This window comes from Ailuropoda melanoleuca, chromosome 13, assembly GCF_002007445.2.
Source record: "Ailuropoda melanoleuca isolate Jingjing chromosome 13, ASM200744v2, whole genome shotgun sequence".
NCBI classification, from domain to species: domain Eukaryota; kingdom Metazoa; phylum Chordata; class Mammalia; order Carnivora; family Ursidae; genus Ailuropoda; species Ailuropoda melanoleuca.
Window position 1 is genome coordinate 39,007,056 of NC_048230.1, and position 22,772 is coordinate 39,029,827.

The following is a 22,772-nucleotide window of genomic DNA, read 5'->3' on the forward strand; positions in this document are numbered from 1 at the left end:
ACCCCTCAAAATGACCCTCTTTGGAATAAGGTCTTACAGGTGTCATTCAGAGAAGGGTCCTGAGATGAGATGATCTTGGATTACGGGGAGCCCTACACCCCCAGGATGAGTGTCCTTATAAGAGATGGGAAAGAAGACACAGAGATACAGAGGAAAAGGCCACGTGATGTCAGAGGCAGAGATGGGAGGGACGCGGCCACAAGCCACGGGACGCTGGAGCCACCCGAGGCAAGGAAGGGTTCTCCCCCCTCCAGCCTTCAGAGGGAGTGCGACACTGCTGACACCTTGATTTTGAACTTCTAGCCTCCTGAACTGTGAGAAAGTGCATGCTGGTCATCTGTAGCCACGAGTTTGTGGTGGTTGTTAGGGCAGCCCCAGGAGACTGACACAGGGGCTAGAGAGGCAGTCAAGATGTGCTGGGCTTTATGGCTGTATTTTATGACTCCTAAATCAGATGCCGAAATGACATGACAAACAGAAGTGCTCCGGGGGGGGGGGCAGAGAACAGGTGTTTTCTGATGAGGACTCCCGGATGATGTACAGCGCCTGGGGGCCACAGCTCAAGTGAGGCCAGAGCAGACGACAGTTTGGAGGCCGGGAGCCAAGGAGCAGCTTGCTAAGGGGAGGGGCTGCCCACCCACCCCAGGTCCTCACACAAAGGTTCACATGAAACAAACATAAACCAAAGTTAGGAATGACTTGTCGGGTCTCCAGTTTTTGGTCCCAGTTCAGATTACCTCCCTGCCATCCTCAGAATTCCACTTTTTGGCTGGGTGTGTCCCCACATCTTCCCCCCAAAATCTTGTGTGGATCTGGGACTAAATCGTCAGCCAGCTGGAGCTGGCATACGATGCCCCAGAAAAGCACGGACACGGCAGGGGCAGCGGGTCTTGAAAAGTTTGTGTTCACAAACCTCAGTGCTGACAAGGGTCAGGCAGGCAGCATCTGTGACAGAAGGCGGAGTGGGAGAGGCAAGAGGGAATGGTGGGGAGTGGGGCAAACTGAGCTGTTGGTCGTTGTGTAGGAGTGTGGGCCCAGAGCTGCCACATATTCCAGGTTTCTAGAAGAATCTGGAAATCCAGATTTTCATGTAAACTCTGATTTTTAAAATGTAGCAATCAATTCCAATTTTAAAACATGGGGTGAATGAAACAGAACATTCGCGTAGGCCGAATCAGAGCCGAGAGTTGCTGGTTGTGACATCTGCATTCGTGACCGTCCAAGTCAGCCTGGCACTGAGCTGAAATCCCACCTCTGCTCCTTGTCTCCTGGATGCTCTTCCATCCTGATTCCCAGCTAGCTTGGAGTCCCTCCGCCCTTGTCCTTGTTTCCATGACACCTCGCGTACTTCCGTACCTGCTATCACCCTGTATCTCAGTGACTGGTTGACATTACTCCTGCTGATTAGATCAGAACTGCTTGGGGGCAGGGACTGTGATTCAGCCGCCTTTGCGCCCGTGCCTCCTACGTTGGGAGCATTCAATAAGTAGTCATTGGAATGCGCCTGACAAATTCAGACGCTCTGGTAGGAAGAGGTGAAGAAACTTGCTGGAGGTCACCCAGCTCACTGAAGGCAGAGCTGGGACTGGAAACCACGGCCCAGCTGCCAGTTTTCTGACACACATCGCTGGGTGCCTGGCCGGGCTGAGGAGCCAGTGAGTGCCAGGGACAAGGGGCTGAGTTGGTGTTTCTTGGGAGGGTGCCAGGACTCCACCAAGAAACAACTTTTAGAGAAACAGTGGCTTCAGAAACAGGGAGGGAGACAGGGGCCGCGCAGATGCTTGGGGCAGTCAGGTGAAAAAGTCACGGAGCAGAATCAGCCTGGGGGGAATGGAGGGTCCAAGCAAGAATCTGATAGAGACAAATTCTGTGGCTAGAATCCAGAATCCACTGGCAAGTATGAGGAAGTTCCAGCGAGAGACAGCAGCCTGGGCTTGGGGAAAATGGCCAAGACGTGAGGACTTTCAAAGTGACCTAAAGAATGCCATCACAATGGCAGTGGCCTCCAGCAGGCCGGCCAATCTAACCATCAGCTCCCATCAGCATAGCTTCTACCCGCTGCGCTGCGATTCAGGACAACACATGGGACACCTGGGTGTCTCAGTCGGTGGAATGTCTGACTCTTGATTCAGCTTAGGTCATGATCTCAGGGTCATGAGATCAAGCCCGGCATGGGGCTCCCTGCTCAGTGGGGCGTCTGCTTAGGATTCTCTCTTCCCCTCTGCCTCTGCCCCTGCTCGCACTCTCTCAATAAATAAATAAAATCTTTAAAAAAAATTAAAGACAATACGGACTCACAGGTGTACGGGGTTTTACACACCACACAGTGTGTGTCGTGGGATGAGTCGTGTCCTCTTAACCCGCTTGGAGAGATACGTCGAAGTTCCAATTCCCGTACCTGTGAATGTGACCTTCTTTGGAAGTAGGGTCTTTGTAGATGTAATCAAATTAAGATAAGGTCATACCGGAGTAGGGTGGACCCTAAATCCAGTATGACTACTGTCCTTATAAGGAGGCCATGTAAAGACCCACACTGGGAGAGGCCATGTGACAACAAAACAGAGATCAGAGTGAAGACGCTGTGAGCCTGAAATGCCAAGGATTGCCAGCAACCCCCAGGAGCTGGAGGAGACAAAGAAAGATGCTTCCTGCAGCCTTCAGAGGGCACATGGGCCTGCAGATACCTTGATCTGGGGCCTCCAGCCTCCAGACCAGTGAGAGGATGTATTTCTCCTGTTGAAATCTACCCCGTCTGTGGTACAACAGCCGAGCAAATTTCTACAGCCTGTTTACATCTGTTCTCTGACTTGATCCCCCCAGCCTCCCTGTTAGCTGCTCTCTGTTACTATCTGCGACAGCCAGCCTGCAAGATGGCCCCACTGGCCCCACCTCCCGATATTTACTCCTCTGTGGAGTTCCCTTCCACACTGAAGAGGGCAGACCTGGTAATCAAATGGATATCGTGGAAAAGACAGTGTGCCTTCCGTGGCTAAATTTCAGTTTCTGCTTTGCCTTCTCTTAGAATAATTGCACTGGGCAAAGCCTACAACCATGTCCTGAGCCTCCTCAAACAGACGGTGGAGAGAGGTCTACGTGGAGAGGAACTGAGGCGTCCAGCCAACAACCAGCTCCGTGTGAGGGCGCCATCTTGGAAATGGGCCCTCCAGCCCAGTCTACCCTCCTGATGAATGCAGCCCTGGCCAACACCTTGTGGGGAGGGTAGCCTTATGAGAGACTCTGAGCCAGACACTCCCAGTGAATCCCCTCCTTGATTCCTGACCCACAGAAACTGTGTATCATGATAGGCATTTGTTGCTCCATGCCATTACATTTCACGGTAATTTGATATACAGCACTGGATCACCAATACATCTTTTCCTATCCCAACAAAGGCAGTATGCATAGGAGTTAAGAGGCCAAGGCCTGGAGTCAACTATCTTTGACTAGCTCTTGGCATTAAACAGATTACTTCAGCCCCTCTGAGCTTCCTCATTTATAAGCAGGTAGAGTCATTATAATTCAGATTATAGCATGTTGGAAGGATCAAAGGAGTTAATACATAACTGATAACAGTCCCTGGCACGTAGTAAATGCTATTGTTACTATATGGGTGAGAAAGAGCCCAAGAGGGGTGAACAGTCCAAGGCTACACAGCCAGATACTCAGAAGTTAGGCTGAGTCCTAAACCCAGTCTCTTGACTCCTTGTGCAGTGCTCACGCTTTCACTGAGTGACTGAACGTGCACCCTGGGTGAGTCTATAACTTCTCCCATTTCCTCCCCTGCAACAGGCCGTTTCAGCCATGAAGCACTGTCCACAGCTGGCCACTGTCCACAGCTGGCCATGCACATTGTGCTGGGGGTGGAGGGGGGCAGCCAGTCAGGTCAGACTGTGGCTCTGGCCCTGGCCCTGGGAGAACCCCGGAGTCACTGCAGCAGGGATGCTGGAAAGGCATGCGAGACCAGGCGGAAGCAGGCGGGCACCCTCTGAGGGGGCTTTTCTGGACCACGCTTCATTGACAGAGCAGGTCCTAGGACAGTGAACGAACCACTGTTTTCAGCCAGGGTTAGGGAATGGCCCAGAGAGCAGGGCAACTGTTTTGAAATGCAATGAGGTATTAGAGCAAAAGGGTTGTCTGGGAATCAATCTCTACGGCTCAGGCTGCTTTCACTGGAACGGATCAAAATGACCTTGGACAAGCGAAGGCCCGGGAGCCACCAGCTCCCATAGGACAAGGACCCACTCCTCTTTCTCTTCTAAGTCTGTGACTCCCGTCCCACGTGTGAGAGCAGAAAACAGTCGCAGTGACTAAGGCAATGGGGAAAAGGGGCAGAAATAAAAAAAGGCAGCGGCATTTGAAATGTATCTTTGAATGAGCAAGATCACCTATGGAAATTGGATGCAAAGAAACTCCAGGTGTGCATGTAGCTAACGACCAGGTGTGTAGCTCTTTGGAAAACATCAAAGAAGCTTACCGGGTGTGGTTTTCCCTAAACTGTCACCGAAGAGTGGCAGAGTATGCCTCCTCAAAATGTGCCTCTTTGGCATAAGGATTATTTTGAGCCAATTATTTTGAGAAACAGCAGACACCCAGAGAAGCTCTGGAAACTGTCAGTTACCTGCAAGGGAAAATTTACATTTCTAAAGGAAATCTCCAGTTTGTAAGGGTGTCTCCCTCTCTGCACCGGGAAGAGCACAAGGCTCTAAATCAGGAGAATCTTGTCAACCCAGAGGCACCCACGTCAATCTGCATAACAAACCTTACGCTTGTTTACCTTACTGTTCCTGGTCACCTCCCCATTACTGGCCTTCCCCCACGCCTTTCTTTCTTTTGTCTTAGCTGAAGATAGTATTTAGGCCTGAATTCTAAGGCACCTCTTGGAGCTACTCATTTCCCCTGTATACACGTTCTCTCCTGTAAACTTGTTTGTTTTCCTCTTGTTGACGGGTCTGTTGTTACAGAGTTCCCGGCAGAGAACCTAGAAGGGTAGGGGAAAAAATCATCTTCCCTGTCCTACTTCACCATGACCCCAAATCCCCCATACCAGCAGCCAAGGCTCCCACATCACTTCAGCTGATTTGCTTTTTCTCTGGAGCCTTACCATTTCTAGAAAGAGGAGGCTGGATGTGAAGAGGGAAGACCAGACACCAGCAGAAAATAATTCAATGATGGCGGCCACTGACCTCCAAGAGGAAACCCACAAGGGGTCAGGTCCAGAAAAGTGTGTATGAGGGCTTGTCATTGGGACTGGCTCACATTTTTTTCTAGAGCTCTGCCCCCTTCCCATCTCCAGGATCCTCACTTTCCAACAGACTGGCCAGTGCTTCTCACTGCAGTGCTGCCCCCACTGGGGACACCACAGCCTGCACTCTCACTGCTTGTCTCCCCAGCAAGACCCCATTCCCAGCAGCGTGTCCATCTAACCAGACTGCTCTGTGATCACACGCCCTCATCAGCAGCAGCCCCTCAGCCCCCAGCCCTGCCCATCACTCTACCCTCCAGTGACATATTCAAGGTAGAATTGTATTTTGGTGGCTCTTACACTTTACCAGCACCACCATCATCTGGAGTGCTTGTTAGAAGAGAGTCTGAGTGAGCCTTGACCCCTGAGGAACCATGCCCTCATTAGGATGACTTTAAACAGGGCTGGAAAATATTAGGGGAAGGGGCAGGAGGGCAAGACAGGAGGAAAAGCCTCAAAGCAACTTCCTGACCCTTCATCATGCCTTTAACACAGGAGGGGCTGAGGGTGGGTGTGGGGAGGAATAGAGAAACCTGCAAGGCTCTTGTTTCCTGGAACACTTCCACTGGGACCGGCTCTGTGCTTCCCTAACCCTGGCGCCACCCTTGTGCTCACACTCCCAAGTCCCTCATTCCAGAGAAGCAGGGAACCTGATCCTTCACGGAGTCTGCATGCCTTCTGTATTTTGCCTGCATTTCCCCCTCCTTTCCTCATAGCTGACTTAAACAATTCTTGGTTTAACCTTGCCTCCCTGGTTCTTAGGGTCGGTGTGCATCACTGATCGCACCTGGGGGGCATGCACCTGGTAGAACAGGCTCTCGGGCTTCTTGGCTAGAGACTTGGGTTCCACATCTAGAATGGAACCCAGAAATCTTTTATTTTTTAAAGATTTTATTTATTTTTTTATTTATTGAGAGAGAGAGGGAGAGTGTGCATGCGAAGGAAGAGCAGAGGGAGAGGGAGAGACAGCATCCCATGCAGACTCACGCCTAGCAGGGAGTCCCCGCTCTCACGACCATGAGATCATGACCTGGGCTGAAATCCAGAGTCAGTGGCCTCACCCACTGAGCCATCCAGGGGTCCCGAAATCTGCTCTTGAAATGAACGATGCAACTGGTTCTGAAGCCAGACGCTGAGGTGGGAGAAAGATTAAGAATTAGCCTCACCAGTGTGTCTGTGAGTTGCTCTCTCCCTACACAGACCGGGCAGGGGAGGGAGATGAGCCTGGGGACAGAAAGTCCCAAATCATGGGCATTCTGGCCCAAGGGCTCTCGGATCTGTGGTTTAGCATAATCTTCACAGCAATCTCACGGGCCATGGATTATTACCCCATTTCACAGATGGGCAAGTTTTGCACTCTCTGGACAAGTCTGCTGCTTCTTCTCGTTCTAAAAGTACAGTTTCATGACAGGAGGTCAAATGCCACACCTAAGCCTTATGTCTATCACCATGTGACCTTGGGTGGGCTCTCTTCCCATCTGGGCCTCCAGTTCCCATATGAGGAGAATAAAGCCGCCCACATCATCTCCAGGGCCTTCTATACAGGTTGTCCAGAAACAGGGTAATCACAGGGGCTTAACTTTGTTGTCACTGGGTTTGATTATGACTCTGATCTTCTGTCACCCAAACTCAGTCTTCATACTTTATTGCTTACATTGCAGAATCAAGTCATGCAGTCTCAATTAAAAAGAAGGAGAAGGAGAAGGAAAAGAAGAAGAAAGAAAACAGGGTGTCAGAGGAATTCCACCGCTGGCTCTGTCTGGGAGGGACTGTGCCAGAAAGCCTGAGAACGGGTTAATGCGGCAGGGTGGGTACGGGGACAGACTGGAGACGTAGAGAAGCACGGCTCTGGTTGGAATGACTGGCAGCGAGAACGCAGCCCGTTGCATCAGTGGGCCGAAGTGTACGTGGTTTATGGCCAGGTCCCACTTTAGCTTAACCACAGCTGCTATTAAGACCCTCAAATGCACCATCAGTGCCTCTGAACTTTGCATAATGACTGAACTCTGCCTTATCATCAGAAGGGAGGAGAAGAACAGCGTGGAAACCAAAGGGGCTGAAATTTCAGCTGCTGCCAGGCCGGCCCGGAGCTCCAGCACACTCCCAGAATAGCCCGGCTAGGTTCCCGGCAGCCTCCGGCGGCACCGCAGCTGGGCTTCCGGCAAGGGAGACAGAGTCAAGCCCCAGGCAGCGCGAGGGGGGAACAGCTGGGACTGGACACCGCCCAGCAGCCAGCTGGCCGGCCCTGCCCCGCCTGCCGGAGCGGCATCTCTGGTGAGTGCGGCCGATCTGGCTCTCCTGTGGCACCCTGGCTTTCTCCGTCACCTCGGGGTCCTGGCTGAGTTCGGGAGTCAGGGTGCCCTCAAATCCCAGGCGAGGGGGTGGGGGCAGCAACTGGGTCTTTTGAATGCTGTTGAGAGAATTGCGTTGGTGGCTGGCCGGGCTGGTGAAAGGCTGAGCGGGCCCCCAAGGCAGGGCAGGCTGGTGCGTGCAGAGGGGACGTGAGTGCGTGAGTGACCGTAGGGGCCAGCGGCCACCCAGGGAACAGGGTTGGAGAAGGAAGAAGGGGTTAGAGAGGGAGACAGGTGGCCCTGCCATGGGCCAGGCTGTCTAGCAGAGCACTGGCAGGCGGCTGGCTTCGGAGAGTGAAGGGACTGTTGGGAGAAGGGAGGGTGGCTGAGAAGGGAGGGGGTCAGCTGGAAGCCAGGGGCTCTATTGCCAATGTCTTTCTCCCCTGCAGGCCTGTCCAGATCCTTCCTCTGTCCTCCCTCACAAACATTTATTGAGGCCCTACTATGGGCAAGGCACCAAGGGAACCAAGACGGGTCAGGTACACATCTTTCGCTGAAAGAGCTCACATCCTGGTTGGGGACATAAGACACGTACACGAATAAGACAGAAAAAGTAAAAGCTACAGGAAAGACGAGAAAAAGCACTTTGTGGGCACCCCGCAGAGAAATGCAAGTCCAGCGGTGTTCGAACAGATGGGTTTGAATCCAGGGCACGTTGCTTGGCCTTTATGAACCTCAGTTTTTAAATCTACGGAATGGAAATCATGTCTGCTTTCTTGAACTCATAAGGTTATAAAGATTGAATATATACAAAAGACACTTGAAAACTGTACAGCACTGCCCAGGGGCAAGCTGTGATGAGGCTGGGATTATCAGACCAGCTAGCATTTCTCTGAACTTCCTGGCCTGGAATTCTGGAAGCCAGAGGGAGCCAGGGATCTGAGTAGGGCGTTCACGACAGCAGCAAGGCCAAGGCTAGACCCTGAGCCTGCCCTTCCCCTTCAAGAAGGCAGCCTCGCTCAGCTCTGGCTGGCCCATCCACTCTTCAGCTGATATTTATTGCCTTTTTTTTATTATGTGTATAAAGCACTATCCGAGGGGCTGCAAGGAAGGATAGACAGGAAATCTGAATCCAACCCCCACCACGCCTATCAGCAATTAGAGAGGTAAGATATTTATGCGTAAGCTATAATTAACGGTGCAGAGCAGTGCTAGGCATAGCAAGTTCGCCTTAGAAAGGAAGCTCTAGGGGACCAGAGGAGGAGGGCTGTGGGGTGGGGTCACCAGCAAAAAATTCTGGGAGGAGCACAGGACTTTAAAAGGGGACTGGATCAGAGAGATCAGAGGGGGCTTCCCAGACTGAGAGTGGGGGCAGCGTGAGGAAAGCCACAGGAAGGCAAGTGCAGTGGCCAGACTGGGAGCTGACCTCTCAGGCTGGAGTGGCCATTTCCTGTGAGGGAAGGGGGCGGGGATGAGGCTGGCCGCCGGGGCTGAGTGCGGGTTGGGGGGGGCGGGGGGCTTGAATGCTGAGCGAGCAAGCTTAATCTTTCACTTCAAGGCAGTGGGAGCTGGTGAAGCTGTCAGCAGAGTGCAGGGGTGAAGTCAGGGAATGTCCCCAATGGACGGGGGTGTGCAGGGGGCCTGGAGGTGTTGGGGAGTGGGAAGAAGACCGGAAGCAAGGTAATCAGTTTGGGGCCACGTAGCTGCTGGAGTGAGCTAAAGGCTACCCGATCCCTGAAATGTGTTCGGGTAGGGGTGAGATCCTCCCTCCCCCAAAGATGCAGCACTGTGTATGCATTTCTTTTTCGTTTTTGGAAAGGGTTCGTGGGCTGAGCGGCCTGACTCCTTGGACCCTCAGCTTTGACCCTGGTTCCTAGATCCACTGTCTGTTGATGGACACTCTCCAGACCTGGGCAGCTCGGAAAATCCAGTTCTCTCCTCCACAGGGATTTGGTTAGTGGCCATTGAGCCATGGACGGGGCGGGGGCAAAGGGAGAAGCAGATTTGTGGCCACTGTGGATGGGCTTGGCAGCAGGTGACATTCCAGCAGGCTCTGCCCAAGGCCCACTTCCGGTTCCATTTCCAGAGGGATCACCCATGGGCAGCCGGTTGTGGTGAATTAGTGTTTAACTTGCCTGCTCCCAGACCCCTGGCTTCCCGCTTCTTAAGGTGCCACCTTGGGGCCTGGGTCCTTTAAAAAAAAAAAAAAAAAAAACCAGGCGGGATCTACCAGTCCAAGCATCAGTCCTATAAACCTAAGAGAAAAGGAGCCTTAGCCAGACTCCGTAGGCTGGGCAGTAACCAGTTAATAGAGAGCCAGGGAGCAAGGAAAAGTCAAATGCAAAATCTGTTTACCAGCCAGTGATGGGGCACCCAGCCGCCTGGCACAGGATTCCAGGCACCTACCTGTCAGGGAGCAAGAACCCCCACCCTCGGCTCAGAGGGGGACTGTTCTCGCTTCCTTCGCTGGGGCCAGGCCACAAGACCAAAGGCACTCAACCCTGGTAGGGGTGGGGGGGCAGGCCTCCCCCTCCCCAGAGAAGGAAATGGCTCCCGAGAGGGATTCGGCCTGCTGAAACTGCAACCTGGACTCCTGCTGCCCATGCAAAAGGAACTCCCTCTAGGGAGCAAAACTGACCTCTAGCCTCCTCACCCCTTATGCCCCAAGCCAGGTGGTCAAGTTCCTCTACAGCACATAGGGCATTGCTGGCCCCAGGGCGGTGGACTTCTCCAAAAGGCCCTGGGGCTTGTCTGCTTGGGCAGGGCAGGGCACGTGCATCCGGCTTGCAAGGCCCGAGGTGCAAGAGGAAGGTCGGCGGCAAACTACTTTCCAGGGGCTGGATGGCTACTCTTACCGCTACTGTCCTGACCGTAGAACAGTGGAGCTACCACGTGACCGGCTCTGTGCCAGATGCCAGGGACCACAAGATGAGTGAGACATGTCCCCCTCTGGGGAAGGGCACAGTCTAACTGGGGAGACAACAGTTGACAGGCCTGATGAAGATACACTGGCGTAATGATAAATAAACAAATGCATAAAAAGCTGTGGGTAAAGCAACTCCCACGGTTCTTTCCGGGGAAGGTGAGGAAAGCTTCACAGAGGGCCATTGGGGCTGAGCTTGGAGGCAGGGCTGATTTTGTAAAAATTTTGGTCAGGGAAAGGGAGGGGGGTGGGACGTAGAGGATGTTGGAGGATGAAGGAACAGCAGAGGCGAAGGCCCGGGAGCATGGCATGATAAGGCTATTCTGATAACCGTAAAACAGAATTGAAAGAAGGTTAGAGAGATTAGAGGGGATGCACCAGGAAGGAAGAGGCTGACCCTTCCGCACCTGTGAGGGGCAGGCCAGTGTGAGGAACATCCGAGACTCGGATTCATCTGGATGTTACAGCGAGATGTAACGGTGGGGTTATCATGCCCATTTTACAGGAGAGGAAAGTAGGGCCCAGGGAGATGCACTGATCTGCCCAGGTCACAGCCGGCAGGTGGCAGAGCTGCTTCTGACCCCTGGGCCTTGTCCGTCCAGTCCCTTAGCCTCTTGCAGCTCATTGAAGGAGGATTGGGACGGATGAAAGGAGTTTCCATGGCCCAGCAAGCACCATATATAAGGGGAGGGAGGGAGCCAGACACTCCCCCACAATCCATCAATCCAGGATCTCTCTGAACAGTGGGTGGGCAGTATCCATATGGGATGACCTCACAAAGTCTTATTTTTTGGTGAAAACGGGAGTTCATAAAGGCTTATATGCCTACGGGTCATTAAACTTGGTGAATGGCATTTAGGGGCACAGACGACCCGGTACCTGGAGTCTTGGAAAACAGCACACGTCTCACAGAACTTCCCTTCTAGCCAACGAAGGCCACCTGTGTCCAGAAGCACCCCCCACCCCCACGGTGGGGCTCACAGGGGCTGGAGTGGGGTGGGGCTCTCAAGATCTGGACCTCCAGGCCCACCACCCCACGGCCAGCCAGGCCCTGCCCAAGGGACTAAAGCAGAGGGGACCAGGGATCCTGGAGGCTGAGAGGGCTGGGTCATCTGCCCTGTGGGCCTTGCTTTGTTTTGAAGGCAGATCCTGTTCCAGAGTGAGACGGGGTGAGAAGGGACCCAGCAAACCTTTCTCAGAAAGCTGCCCTACATTTCCAGTGGTGCCTACCGCTCAGGGCTGGCAGGCCTCTTCCGCCCACTCCCAGTGGGCGTTCAGGCACCCCATATCCCAACCTTACCCCTGCCTGGGCAGGGACTGATGGGGGAGAACTTGCCTCTTGGGAGAGCCCTCTGTACCTGAATGAGTTCCAGAAGCTTGAGAGCAAACTGAGATGGGCTGGATCCACAACTGGTCTGCTCCCAGCCCACCTTCCCCACACCTATCCCGGCTCTCAGAACTGGCTTTTCACATATGCTAAGGAGCAACCCTCCCAGCGAACTGATTCCGACAATACTTGCCTTGTTAATGAAAGCTACAGTCAGAGGCCAGTGGGACTTACAGGCTCACTTAGGGCTTGCCTTCCCAGCGCCTGGCACCTGCCTGCACACCCTCACAGGAGGGTCCGGGAGACTTGGGGGCGGGGGCAGAGTTAGGGGAGGGAGATGGAGAGTAACGCACAACTTTGCACCAGAAACGCCCTCTTCCTCGTAATATTTAAAAGGAGCGGAAACAATTCGGTGATCACCGCACTTCCCAGACTTGCAAGCGAGGGCAAGTCACAGGGAGGGAGGCAGGTTCTAGAAAACCCAGGGCCCCACCGCCAGTCCCAGCCGCTAAGCAAACATTCCCTCCAGGAGTCCGAAAAGCCCTTGCGCGAGGGGAGGGGCCGGCCTGAGGTTTATCGGGCCGGCCTGAGGTTTATCGCTCCGGCAGCTCCCGGTGATTCAGTGAGTTTGACTCCTGCCTGTCGTAGATTGAGGCACACAAACAGCCCCGGAGGTACCCCTCCCCTTTCCTCGCGCCCTCCCCCCAATCTTGCCACCCCCGAGCCCGGGACCAGCTGCCTCCCCTCCCCCCGCCCCCCCCCTTCGCGGGCGCTCCGGGCTGTGCAAACACGCCCCGCTGCCCGCCGCGCCACCGGCTGGCTCCGACCGCGCGCTGCTGGCGATCCCCCAGGCAACTCGGCGTCACGAGAACCAGCACCCCGGAGACCCGGCGCCCTGCCCTCCCTCCGCGTCCCCTGGGCCCCGGCCAGGCTCAACAACCTCTCCCTTCCCGGTGTGCCGCGGCCCCTCCGGGCCTCCCGTGCGTGCTAACTAGGCCCGGCTGGGCGCCCCCGGACCGCGCAGACCACCTCCCGCGGAGCCCGCAGCCCCAGGGGAAGGCGGCCGGAAAAATCTCCTCTTGTTTACTGGGCCGGGGACGTCCCAGACTGGATTCGCTTCTCCAGTTCTGCGGTTCCCTTTCTGCTGATTCCTGGGGCCGGAGGGGAAAGAGTGGCAACGGCTGATCCACCCCCGGGCAGGGAGTGGGGGTGGGGCGCGGAGTGGGGCGGAGGGCACCCGAACTCGTGGAAAAGTCCGCGGGCGGCGGGAGGGCTGGACTCGGGAGTCAGGGCCGATGGCGTCCCGCAGCGCAGGGTCCGCGGGGGCCGGGTTAAACACTGTACCCCCGGGAACATGACCGTGAAGGCTAATTAGGACAAGTCGGAACAGGGAACGGGGACGCGGGGAGGGGAGCGCGCTCTCAAGAGCTGGACCGTGTCTGGGGCGGTCGCAGGAAATCCAGGCGCGGGGGAGTCAGGCCCAGGGCGACGTTTGTTCACGGTCCCGAGTGGATCCGGGCCCGGCCCACGGCGCTGGGGGCGCTCGCGTTGCCCCCCCCCCATGCACGTTTGGTGACCCAGGTGCCCAGGAAAGGCTGCGCGTGTTAGAGGCGGACAGTCGGTGTGTGGTGTGTCCACGTGTGCAAGCTCGGGGAGCGGAGGGGGCGCAGAAGGCGTGACAAAGACGGACTGTGTCTGAGTGTGCGCCTCTCTCTAGCCCAGAGCAGCGAACTGTGTCCGGCGTGGGTCCCTCACGGGAGAGCCAGGACGAAGGTGACGAAAGCTAGGTGAGACACACTAAGGTGGCCCCCGCGCGTGTTCGTGTGTGCGCGCTGGGACATGCGGCGCGGGGGAGCCCGCCGGCGACGCGTGCTGGGGCTGCACCCCAAACCGCTTTTCCGGAGGGAAAGCCAAATTCTGAAAGTGAGTGCGCGTGAGTGCGCGCGCCCGCTTGCGGGGGCGTGGCAGTAAACAGCAACAACACTCAGGCCAGCTCCGCCAGAAACTCCGAGCTCCCTCCCCGGCCGGAAAGTGCGCCTTGCCCGAGCCTGGAGGTGAGTCGGCGGGGGGAGGGCCTGGCGGGCTTTGTTGCTGTGCAAACGGATTGCACATACCTGGAGCACTGGAAGCCCGATAAGCGCCTGAATGGAGGTGATGTCACGGTGATGCAGGCGCCGGCCCACCCTCGCCCAGAGAAAGGAGCCGAGTGCGGGGAGAGGCCAGCGCCAGAAGGAGCGACCGAGCGCGGCCGGCCCAGCCCAGGTTCCCGGGAGAGGCAGGCCCTGCGCCCCGAACCCCCGCCCGGGCCCCGCCACCCCAGGCCCGGGCAACGCCTGGCTCCGCGCCCTCCGCCGAGCCCCTCTCACCCCGCCCGCTCTCCCCTTGGGGCTGGAGGTGGCCCCAAACGCCGCGCCGAGTGGGGCGGGCGGCGCGTCCCAGGTAAGGGCTGCTGCCTTCCCGCTCCGCCCTCCCCTCCGCCGCCCGGAAGAGTCGGGTCGGGCCGGCGGGCCGTGGACGAGGGCAGAAGCCCGAGGGTGGAGGACCGGCGGGCGGAGGACGCCGCGCCAACTCCGCACGGTCGCAGAAACTTTTCCAAACCGGCGCGGGCTGGGGACCGGGGATGGGGGAAGCCCGTCGCTCTCCCCAACTCCACAGTCGGTGCCCCTCCACTCCGGCTGCTTCTCTGCGTGAGTCCACGGTCAGCAGCGACTGGTGGGCCGGCCTCCTTTCCGGTGCCCCGGGATGGGGAGAACAGGTTTCTGTGGCCAGAGGGAATGCGGGAGACAGGCTGGGTCCCTGGTCATTCTGTTCCCAAGGCCAGGGGAGCGCCGGTGTAGACCCCAGGAGAGAGGAGGGAAATTCTCAGAATCTTTTGTAGGAAGTTCGGAATCAGACCATCAAAGAGCCCCTACTTCTGGCATCTTGGCTTCTAGATCCCTGCTCCACTCTCTCCCCCTACCCCGCAGGGCTTTTCGGGGGNGGGGGGGGGGGGGGTGCTTTGCAGCCGCAGGGGTTGGGTAGCGCTCCTCCAATCTCAAGCCCGCAGTTTTACAGCTCGGAAAAGTCGATCATTTAAAAGCTCCATGATCTTGATCCTAAAGCACAGGGACCAGAATGTGTCAAAATAGGGTTTTGTGTTCTTGGAGGTCCCCACCTTGTGTCTTGTGTGTGTGTGTGGGGGGGTGTAGGGCGCATTCCAGAGTGGCATTCCAGAGCAGACCCTTGGATTGAAGACTTACACGTTTCAGAATGCTCAGGAAATTTTGGCCCAAATGCCTACTTGATGCAGAGGTCTAGGCTGAGGTTCCCAGAAGCACCTTCCTTCTGAGCCTGGGTACTGAGGTACCTCCTGACAGGGCTTCTGGGATGCCTCTTATTGGTGAGTTTGGTTGCCAGAGCCCCCTGGACTGGAGTAAGATGATAGCGTCTAAGTCCAGGACTCCAGCAAGGGCGGGTAGGATGGGGGAGAGGGGGAGGAGGTGGGAGGGCTGTTGGTGGGACCATCCATCTCTCCTGATAGGCTGCTGAGTGCTGGCCGATGAGGAAAGGAGAACGCTCTGTGGTATCCCTGGGTGAGCCTAGGTGCCTTTGAGAGGGGGCTGTCAGGGGTCATGGCACCCTTAAATGTAACCACGGGCTGTGTGTCTCTATCTTACTCTATCCTTGAGCCTGGGAGATCCAGACCAGGGCAGTACTGTGAAGCCCCTGGTGCTCTCTTCAGGATGGTCTCTATGCCCTAGGGGTTCTCAGGTTCTGGTGTGAATGGTGGGGGGTGAGGAGGGGGTTGTTCTGGAAAGGTGAGAGGGCCTGACTGCCTCTGGTGGAGTCAGTCAGCTGGGCCTCTGAACCCACCCCACTGCTGAGGCCTCTCTGCTCCCCCTGCAGAGGGAAACTGGGAGGAGGGGGATTCTGGAACTGGATTGGGCTGACTCAGACCAGAGCTGGGGGCAGAGTGGCTGAGCTGGGGAGAGGCTGATTTCAGAGGTGATTAAAAATATTTGTATGACTGATTCCAGGGAGGTGAAGCAAAAGGGCCCCTTTGTGCAGGAAATAATCTGAGACTGGGCGGTGCTGCACTGGTGGTGTAGGAGAAGTTCATGGGGCTGGAGGAGGTCCCCCCCTCACTCCCCTCCTTGGGCCCACTGAGAACCTTGAGGCAGACGATGTGGCTCCAGACTGGGGAAGGCAGGGGAGAAGCAGGCACCGAGTCTGTTCAGCGAACGCTTTTAAAATGCCTCCTCTGTTCAAGGCGCTGTGCTAGATGTTTGCAGGGATGCTGAGATTCACTAGGCTCACACACTCCCAGCCTGGTAGGGGAGACACAGGCGCAGAAGAGCCCTCGAGGCTCAGAAGACAGCCAGGAAGTGCGGGCTTTAGGGACCCACAGGAGGGGGAGTTTGTTAGGGAGAGCTGGGTCTATCTCTTTGCAGTGCTTTTCCCCTTCAGCACCATTTAAAAAGTGGCATGGGTTGACCGGCTGAACTCTTGTGAGCTTCCGTCTCTAAATCTGCTGGCCTCCACGGATCACTGCCTTAGGCCTGAGTAGGTGTATTCCTGTCTCCATACTCGCCCTTGCATTTTCCGGGGGAACAGAGAAATGGATGGTGTCCGGGTGGGAATGGTTTGTTTCTTCTGGGGCTGGTAAGTTTCAGGGCAGCTGAGCGGTGTGTTACCTGGGGGGGCAGGAGGAACAGCAGGCAAAGGTTCCTCTTTCCTTGCTTGGGAGTTGCCCACATTGATGGGGCAGAGAGCTGTGAGGTTGCTGGATCTGGCAGGGTGAAGGCGTGTACTTCTAAGAGGAAGATGGGTCAAGAAGTGGTGCCCGCCAGAAGAGTTGCAGAGCTAAATGGGACCTTGGCTTGTTTTTTTTTTGTCATGACATGGCTGTTACCAGATTTGAACTTGTGGCGTGAGCTTTGGTATCCTTTCCCGCACCTCCAACCAGTCCTTAGATTTTATTTGGGAAAGGATCTCTCAGATCTAGCCATTATGGCTCTACCTTTGGCCTCGATCTTTAAACGGGTGAATGTGTCCTCAATAGATCGATTGCCTGTGCTTTTTGCCAGATTTGGATCTTAAAGCAAACCACGTTTGTGCAAAACACAGCTTCAGTGGCTCCCCATTGCTCTTAGAATGATACCCCAACCACCTTGTAGCAATCTCCCTGTAGCATTTCTAGTCTGTGGCCTCCCCTTACAAACCTAGTTCTAGTTCATGCTTGAAGGTGATAAAATACCCAATAAAATGCTGTTGAAAGCTCTTCTCCCTCTGTCTTTCCTGACCCCGCAGCTGGAAGAGTTCCTCCTCTGTGTTCTTGGAAGACCTTTCCCTCCCCCAGAGGCAAATTCTGTAGTGTGGCCCTTAGTGATTTCTCACAGTCCTACCTTATCTCTTCTGCTGGATTTTAAAAACCAAGTCTTGGGAAGAAAAAAAATAAAACGCCCATCAAGTCAGGAACTATATTTGTTCATCTTTGTATTTCCCAGAGCTCAGAACGACTGGGCTTTGCCCCCCGCCCCCAATGCACAGTAAATATTTTCTGATTCGGAATAATTGCCTGTTTTTAAACTGAGACCCGGAGTGGGGAGGGGGTGAAGTGCTGGAAGATGTGCAGATACCTAGGGTTTAAATCGGGGTGGCCTTTCTCAGGGGTCACTTAGACATCTCCAACTTTACCACAAATTCTGGCTGCTTTGCTATGAGCCCCAAACACCCAAGATGGGGTTGAATGAAATAATCTGCAAATTACCTCCCTCCCCGGAGTTGTTCGGTGTTCCTCCTTTACTCATCAATCCTCCAGTCTTCTTTCTTTCCAGCACTTGTAAATACAGTACGCTTTATGGATTTACGATTGCCCAAAGTCCCCTGCGAAAGCTTATTTAAATCTTGATGCAGGGGAAACGTGCTTTTGCATTAGAAGTCAAGAGAAACTGAGCTCTGACCATGGAGTTATTTAGGAAAACGATAAAGATGTTAGTTTATTAAGAGTTAATGATAGGTAGTATTTGGGGGAAAAGCAAGCTTAACTGAAAACTGAAGTACCCGTGGGCGCCTGGATGACTCAGTGGGCTAGGTGTCTTGCTTTGGGCTCAGATCATGATGCCAGGGTCCTGGGATCTAAACCCGCATCCGGCTCTCTGCTCTGCAGGGAGCCTACTTCTCCCCCTCCCTTTGCCAGCAACTCTGCCTGCTTGTGCTCGCTCTCTGTCAAATAAATAAAATCTTAAAAAAGGAAAAAAAAGGAAAAATGAAGTAGCTGAGAAGCTTGAGATACCTGCAGGATTTTCAAGGGGCACCTTGAGCCCGTAGGATATGTTCTAAAGGACTTGGAAAACTGATGATCTTTATTATGTCGGTTTCACTTAATTGACGAGTTTTATTTTCCCTTATCAATTACAGAGAGACAGTTTCTATTGACTGAGATTTAGGACTTTTGTTCGCCTGTTAGAAATTAGGTGACTAGGAATGGTGAAAACCTAAGGGGGTAGGCTGTGTGTGCATCACCACCCCCAAAGGAGGAAGAGTGAAGATGGAAAGAGTTGGATCGTGCCATTCCCCTACAAGCCACTAGTGGTCACTATCATCCTGGAAAGCTTGGTTGCCATCTTTCTGGAGAGTTCCAGGGACCCAACAAGTGAGAGAGGAAGAATCAGGGTACTTGAACATAAGGGTGATTTAATGTGCATATCTGTATTTTGCAGTATTTTTCTGGAGAGTTCGGGGACCCAACAAGTGAGAGAGGAAGAGGCAGGGTACTTGAACTTGAACTANAATCAGGGTACTTGAACATAAGGGTGATTTAATGTGCATATCTGTATTTTGCAGTATTTTTCTGGAGAGTTCAGGGACCCAACAAGTGAGAGAGGAAGAGGCAGGGTACTTGAACTTGAACTATTTTTTTTTTAAAGATTTTATTTTTTTATTTGACAGAGATAGAGACAGCCAGCGAGAGAGGGAACAGGGAGAGTGGGAGAGGAAGAAGCAGGCTCACAATAGAGGAGCCCGATGTGGGGCTCGATCCCATAACGCCGGGATCACGCCCTGAGCCGAAGGCAGACGCTTAACCGCTGTGCCACCCAGGCGCCCCTGAACTTGAACTATTTTTGAACTTGGCTGTTTAGAACACTGAGACTCTGTTCTCCAAGTAAATTTAAAGTCTTTCACAGATGGGATATTTCATGTCTCTTAACCTGCCACATTCTTCTCCTCACTTCACACAGGGATCGTCCCGCTGGTGTTGAGAGCAGGGGTTCCGTTTTCTTTGCTGCTGATCTGCTGAACTTGGTAAAGCGGGGACTGGTCAGATGAGAAGCACATAGTACGAGGGTACCTTCCTGGTGTGAAGGAAAGATCTCTTTTTGGCCCTCTAGCTACAATGCCTTAACGTCTTCCATGACAGATGAGGTCCTTGGCTTTGCATTGCCCTTCCCCATTCTTGCTTTTAAAATGTTAATGCCTCATAGGAGGATTTTTGCATGAAGTCATTAACTCCCTGGCTGAGAAATTATTTTATCCTTGACTCCAGCAACCGGAGCTAGACAAAGAAGTTTGGATTCTGAAGACGAGAGCTGGCGTGAAAAGTGGGCGAAAAGTGGGCAAATGAAGGGCGGGAAAGGGAGGTGTAGTGTAGGGAGGAATCCAGGAGCACGGTCTGTCTCTTTGTTTGTTTCTGGCTTCAGGTCATGCCTTTCAGGTGCTTGTGAGGTACGTGTTGTGTGAATGAGTGCGTTGTGTGAATGAGTGCGTGGCGGGTTGGCCATGAACGTGGGCATCATGGGCAGAGTCTCAGCGCAGAGAGAAAACACTAAATGGGCGATAGGCTTGGTTTTGACTTGCTCTCAAACCCTGTCACCCTCAGCCCAAACTGCAAGAGCTCAGGGAACACTCAGATGCTGGTTATGGTGGGGGGAGGGGGAAACCTGAAAATTCAGTGACAGGTGTCTCCTTTTCCATGACTAGGAACAGAGATGGCCAATGGGCTTCCTCTCATTTGCCTCTCTGGTCAGTCGATAGGCCTCCTAGGAGTGCTGTGTCAAGAAGGATTCTGAAGCCCGTGGGGACAGTCTCGTGATCTGCTTGCGCTGCCTTCCCTGGTTCAGGACAGGGGACGGCAAGTGACTTGTGTGTCAGAGTCTGGCCTTGGAGGACTGATCTTGCCTTTATCTCTGTCTCTAGGGACCCAGCTGGAGCCTGGCCTAGGAGCCAGGATGGCCATCCCCAAAGCCTTGCTGACGTGCCTGGGGCTGCCTCTCTTCCTTTTCGCCGGGGCCCAGGCCCAGAACCACGTGCCGCCTGGCTGTAGCCCGGACCTCAACCCCCTCTACTACAACCTATGTGACCGTTCTGGGGCTTGGGGTATCATCTTGGAGGCAGTGGCTGGGGCGGGAGTTGTCACCACTTTTGTCCTCACCATCATCCTCGTGGCCAGCCTGCCCTTCGTGCAGGACACCAAGAAGCGGAGCCTCCTGGGGACCCAGGTGTTCTTCCTGCTGGGGACCCTGGGCCTCTTCTGCCTTGTCTTTGCCTGCGTCGTGAAGCCTGACTTCTCCACCTGTGCCTCCCGGCGCTTCCTCTTCGGAGTCCTGTTCGCCATCTGCTTCTCATGCCTGGTGGCACACGTCTTCGCCCTCAACTTTCTGGCCCGGAAGAACCACGGGCCGCGGGGCTGGGTGGTCTTCACTGTGGCTCTGCTGCTGACCCTCGTGGAGGTGGTCATCAACACCGAGTGGCTGATCATTACGCTGGTCCGGGGCGGTGGCCACGGTGGCCCGCCGGGCAATGGCAGCGCCAGCGCCGCCTGGGCCGCGGCCTCCCCCTGCGCCATCGCCAACATGGACTTCGTCATGGCGCTCATCTACGTCATGCTGCTGCTGCTGTGCGCCTTCTTGGGGGCCTGGCCGGCCCTGTGTGGCCGCTTCAAGCGCTGGCGGAAGCACGGGGCCTTCGTGCTGCTCACCACGGCCACCTCCGTCGCCATATGGGTGGTGTGGATTGTCATGTACACGTACGGCAACAGGCAGCGCAACAGCCCCACCTGGGATGACCCCACGCTGGCCATCGCGCTCGCCGCCAACGCCTGGGCCTTTGTCCTCTTCTATGTCATCCCGGAGGTCTCCCAGGTGACCAAGGCCAGCCCAGAGCAGAGCTACCAGGGGGACATGTACCCCACCCGCGGCGTCGGCTACGAGACCATCCTGAAGGAGCAGAAGGGCCAGAGCATGTTTGTGGAGAACAAGGCGTTTTCCATGGGGGGAGGGGGGGCTGGTCTCCTGAGCAGGATGGAAGGTTCTCGAATTATCGCTAGTTTTCTCCCTTCAAGTCCCTGAATTCCATTTCTTAAGGTTTTGTTGTTGTTTTTTTAATACTCCTGTAGTTCCTGAATGTATTTTCACTGTAAAAATTTCAAACACTACAGATACAATTCCCACCCCCCGCCCCGGCTGTCTCCCCAGTTCTACCCTGTTCTTTCCTGTTCTGGGCCCCCTCTGACTTCTGTTTCACCTCCACGTGCCTCTGTTTCCTCATCTGCAAAATGGGGATGATAATGGTTCCTGTTAAATAGGGTTCTTGTGAAGATTAAGTTAATGCACGTGCCTGGCACTTGGAGAGATTACTCTAGAAGTATTAGGTACTCCTGTCCTTTCACTATGATTACAACTGCCCTTCCCGGACTTGTTTTTCTGTCACGTAGATATTCATAGCCTTCATTTCCTTTAAAAGTCTTCTCAGTTAAGATTTTGCTCTTTTTTTTTTTAAGATTTATTTATGTATTTTAGAGAGAGTGTGCCAGAGCCCCCCCTTCCCCCCCACGCAAGCTAGGGGAGGGGCAGAGGGAGAGGGAGGGAGAGAGAAGCAGACTCCCTGCTGACAACGGAGCCCCACACAGGGCTCGATCTCATGACCCTGAGATCATGACCTGAGCCAAAATCAAGAGTTAGTTGGATACTTAACTAACTCAGCCACCCAGGTGCCCCGATTTTGTTCTTTTTGATAAAAGCACTATGCCGCATCCTGATCTCGGCAGCACCCACTCTCCAGCTGGCTTGTCCCCAAGCTCCTGTCCGGGCTCGTTGTTAATGGGATGGGGCTTTCCTGTTGGAGCCCAGCACCAGGGGCACAGGCCAGCTGAACAGCCTCGGAGGGGTCAGGCTGAGGGCGGCCTGGAATTGGAAGAGGCAGGATGGGTGAAGCCTCTGCAGCCTGTGCCAAGCCCCCCCCCCCCAGCCCTTGGGAACAGCTTGAGAGGCAGGCGGGCGGGGGGCCGGGGCCGGGGTAAGGCGGTGAGGGGAGAAGATTCTCTGGGACACTTGGCCAGGTGACCTCCCGGCTTCCGAAGGGAAGAGTGTTTCTCTGGCATTTGTTAACTGTGAGGACTGCTAGCATTTATTGAGCACGTACTGTGTGCCCCGTGCGGTGCCTTTCCCGATGTGTCCTGGGCGTGCTGTCCTTAGCCAGCTGCCTACAGCCGTTTCATCTGACAGGACAGAATGAGCAGGACAGACCTCCTGTCCCCAGCCCCAGCCTGGGCTGATCAGGATGTTTGGGGGCTTAAGACTTCAACTGCTTGACTGTCCGTCGCCAGCTCGGGGGTCTCTGCCAGAGGGCTGAGTCAGAGACAGGGGAAGTTCTGGAAGCAGAACTCCCTGCCTCTTCTCTACAAACTGAGATCCCCATCATCTCTGTTTGGGGAAAAGGAGTGACCCTTGTCCTGTCTGGCACTCGATCTCTGATCTGCCCACCGAAGTGGCCCCTGGTCCACACACACAGTGGGACCAATTGAGTGGGGGCGGGGCTTGTGCACCCATGTCTGCTCTCACCCTGTGCCTGGCCATGAGGCCCACGTAATGCTCAGCCTTTGTCCTCTCAAGGCAAACATTTCTGGGGCTGGGAGGGTTTTTTTCTTTTATTTTTTTTCTAAATGGAAAAATCAATCGAGTGGGCCCAGCACTTAGGAAGCCAGCCCTGGGTAGCTGTGGTCCCTTGGAGCTG

General features: G+C 54.8%; 1 protein-coding gene across 9 annotated transcripts in view; it reads left to right on the forward strand.

Annotated features, from left to right (window-relative positions):
* The first annotated feature begins 12,374 nt into the window (after positions 1-12,374).
* Positions 12,375-22,772, forward strand: part of GPRC5C (G protein-coupled receptor class C group 5 member C) — an 18,576-nt gene continuing 8,178 nt past the window's right edge. Inside the window, exons 1-4 of one of the 9 annotated variants that reach the window (XM_034640627.1) lie at positions 12,568-13,837; positions 19,004-19,067; positions 19,959-21,035; positions 22,738-22,745. In XM_034640627.1, coding sequence (XP_034496518.1) covers positions 19,991-21,035; positions 22,738-22,745 — 1,053 coding nt within the window. In that variant the 5' untranslated portion in view covers positions 12,568-13,837; positions 19,004-19,067; positions 19,959-19,990. The other 8 variants (XM_034640630.1, XM_034640631.1, XM_034640628.1 and 5 more) reach the window with 8 other exon arrangements.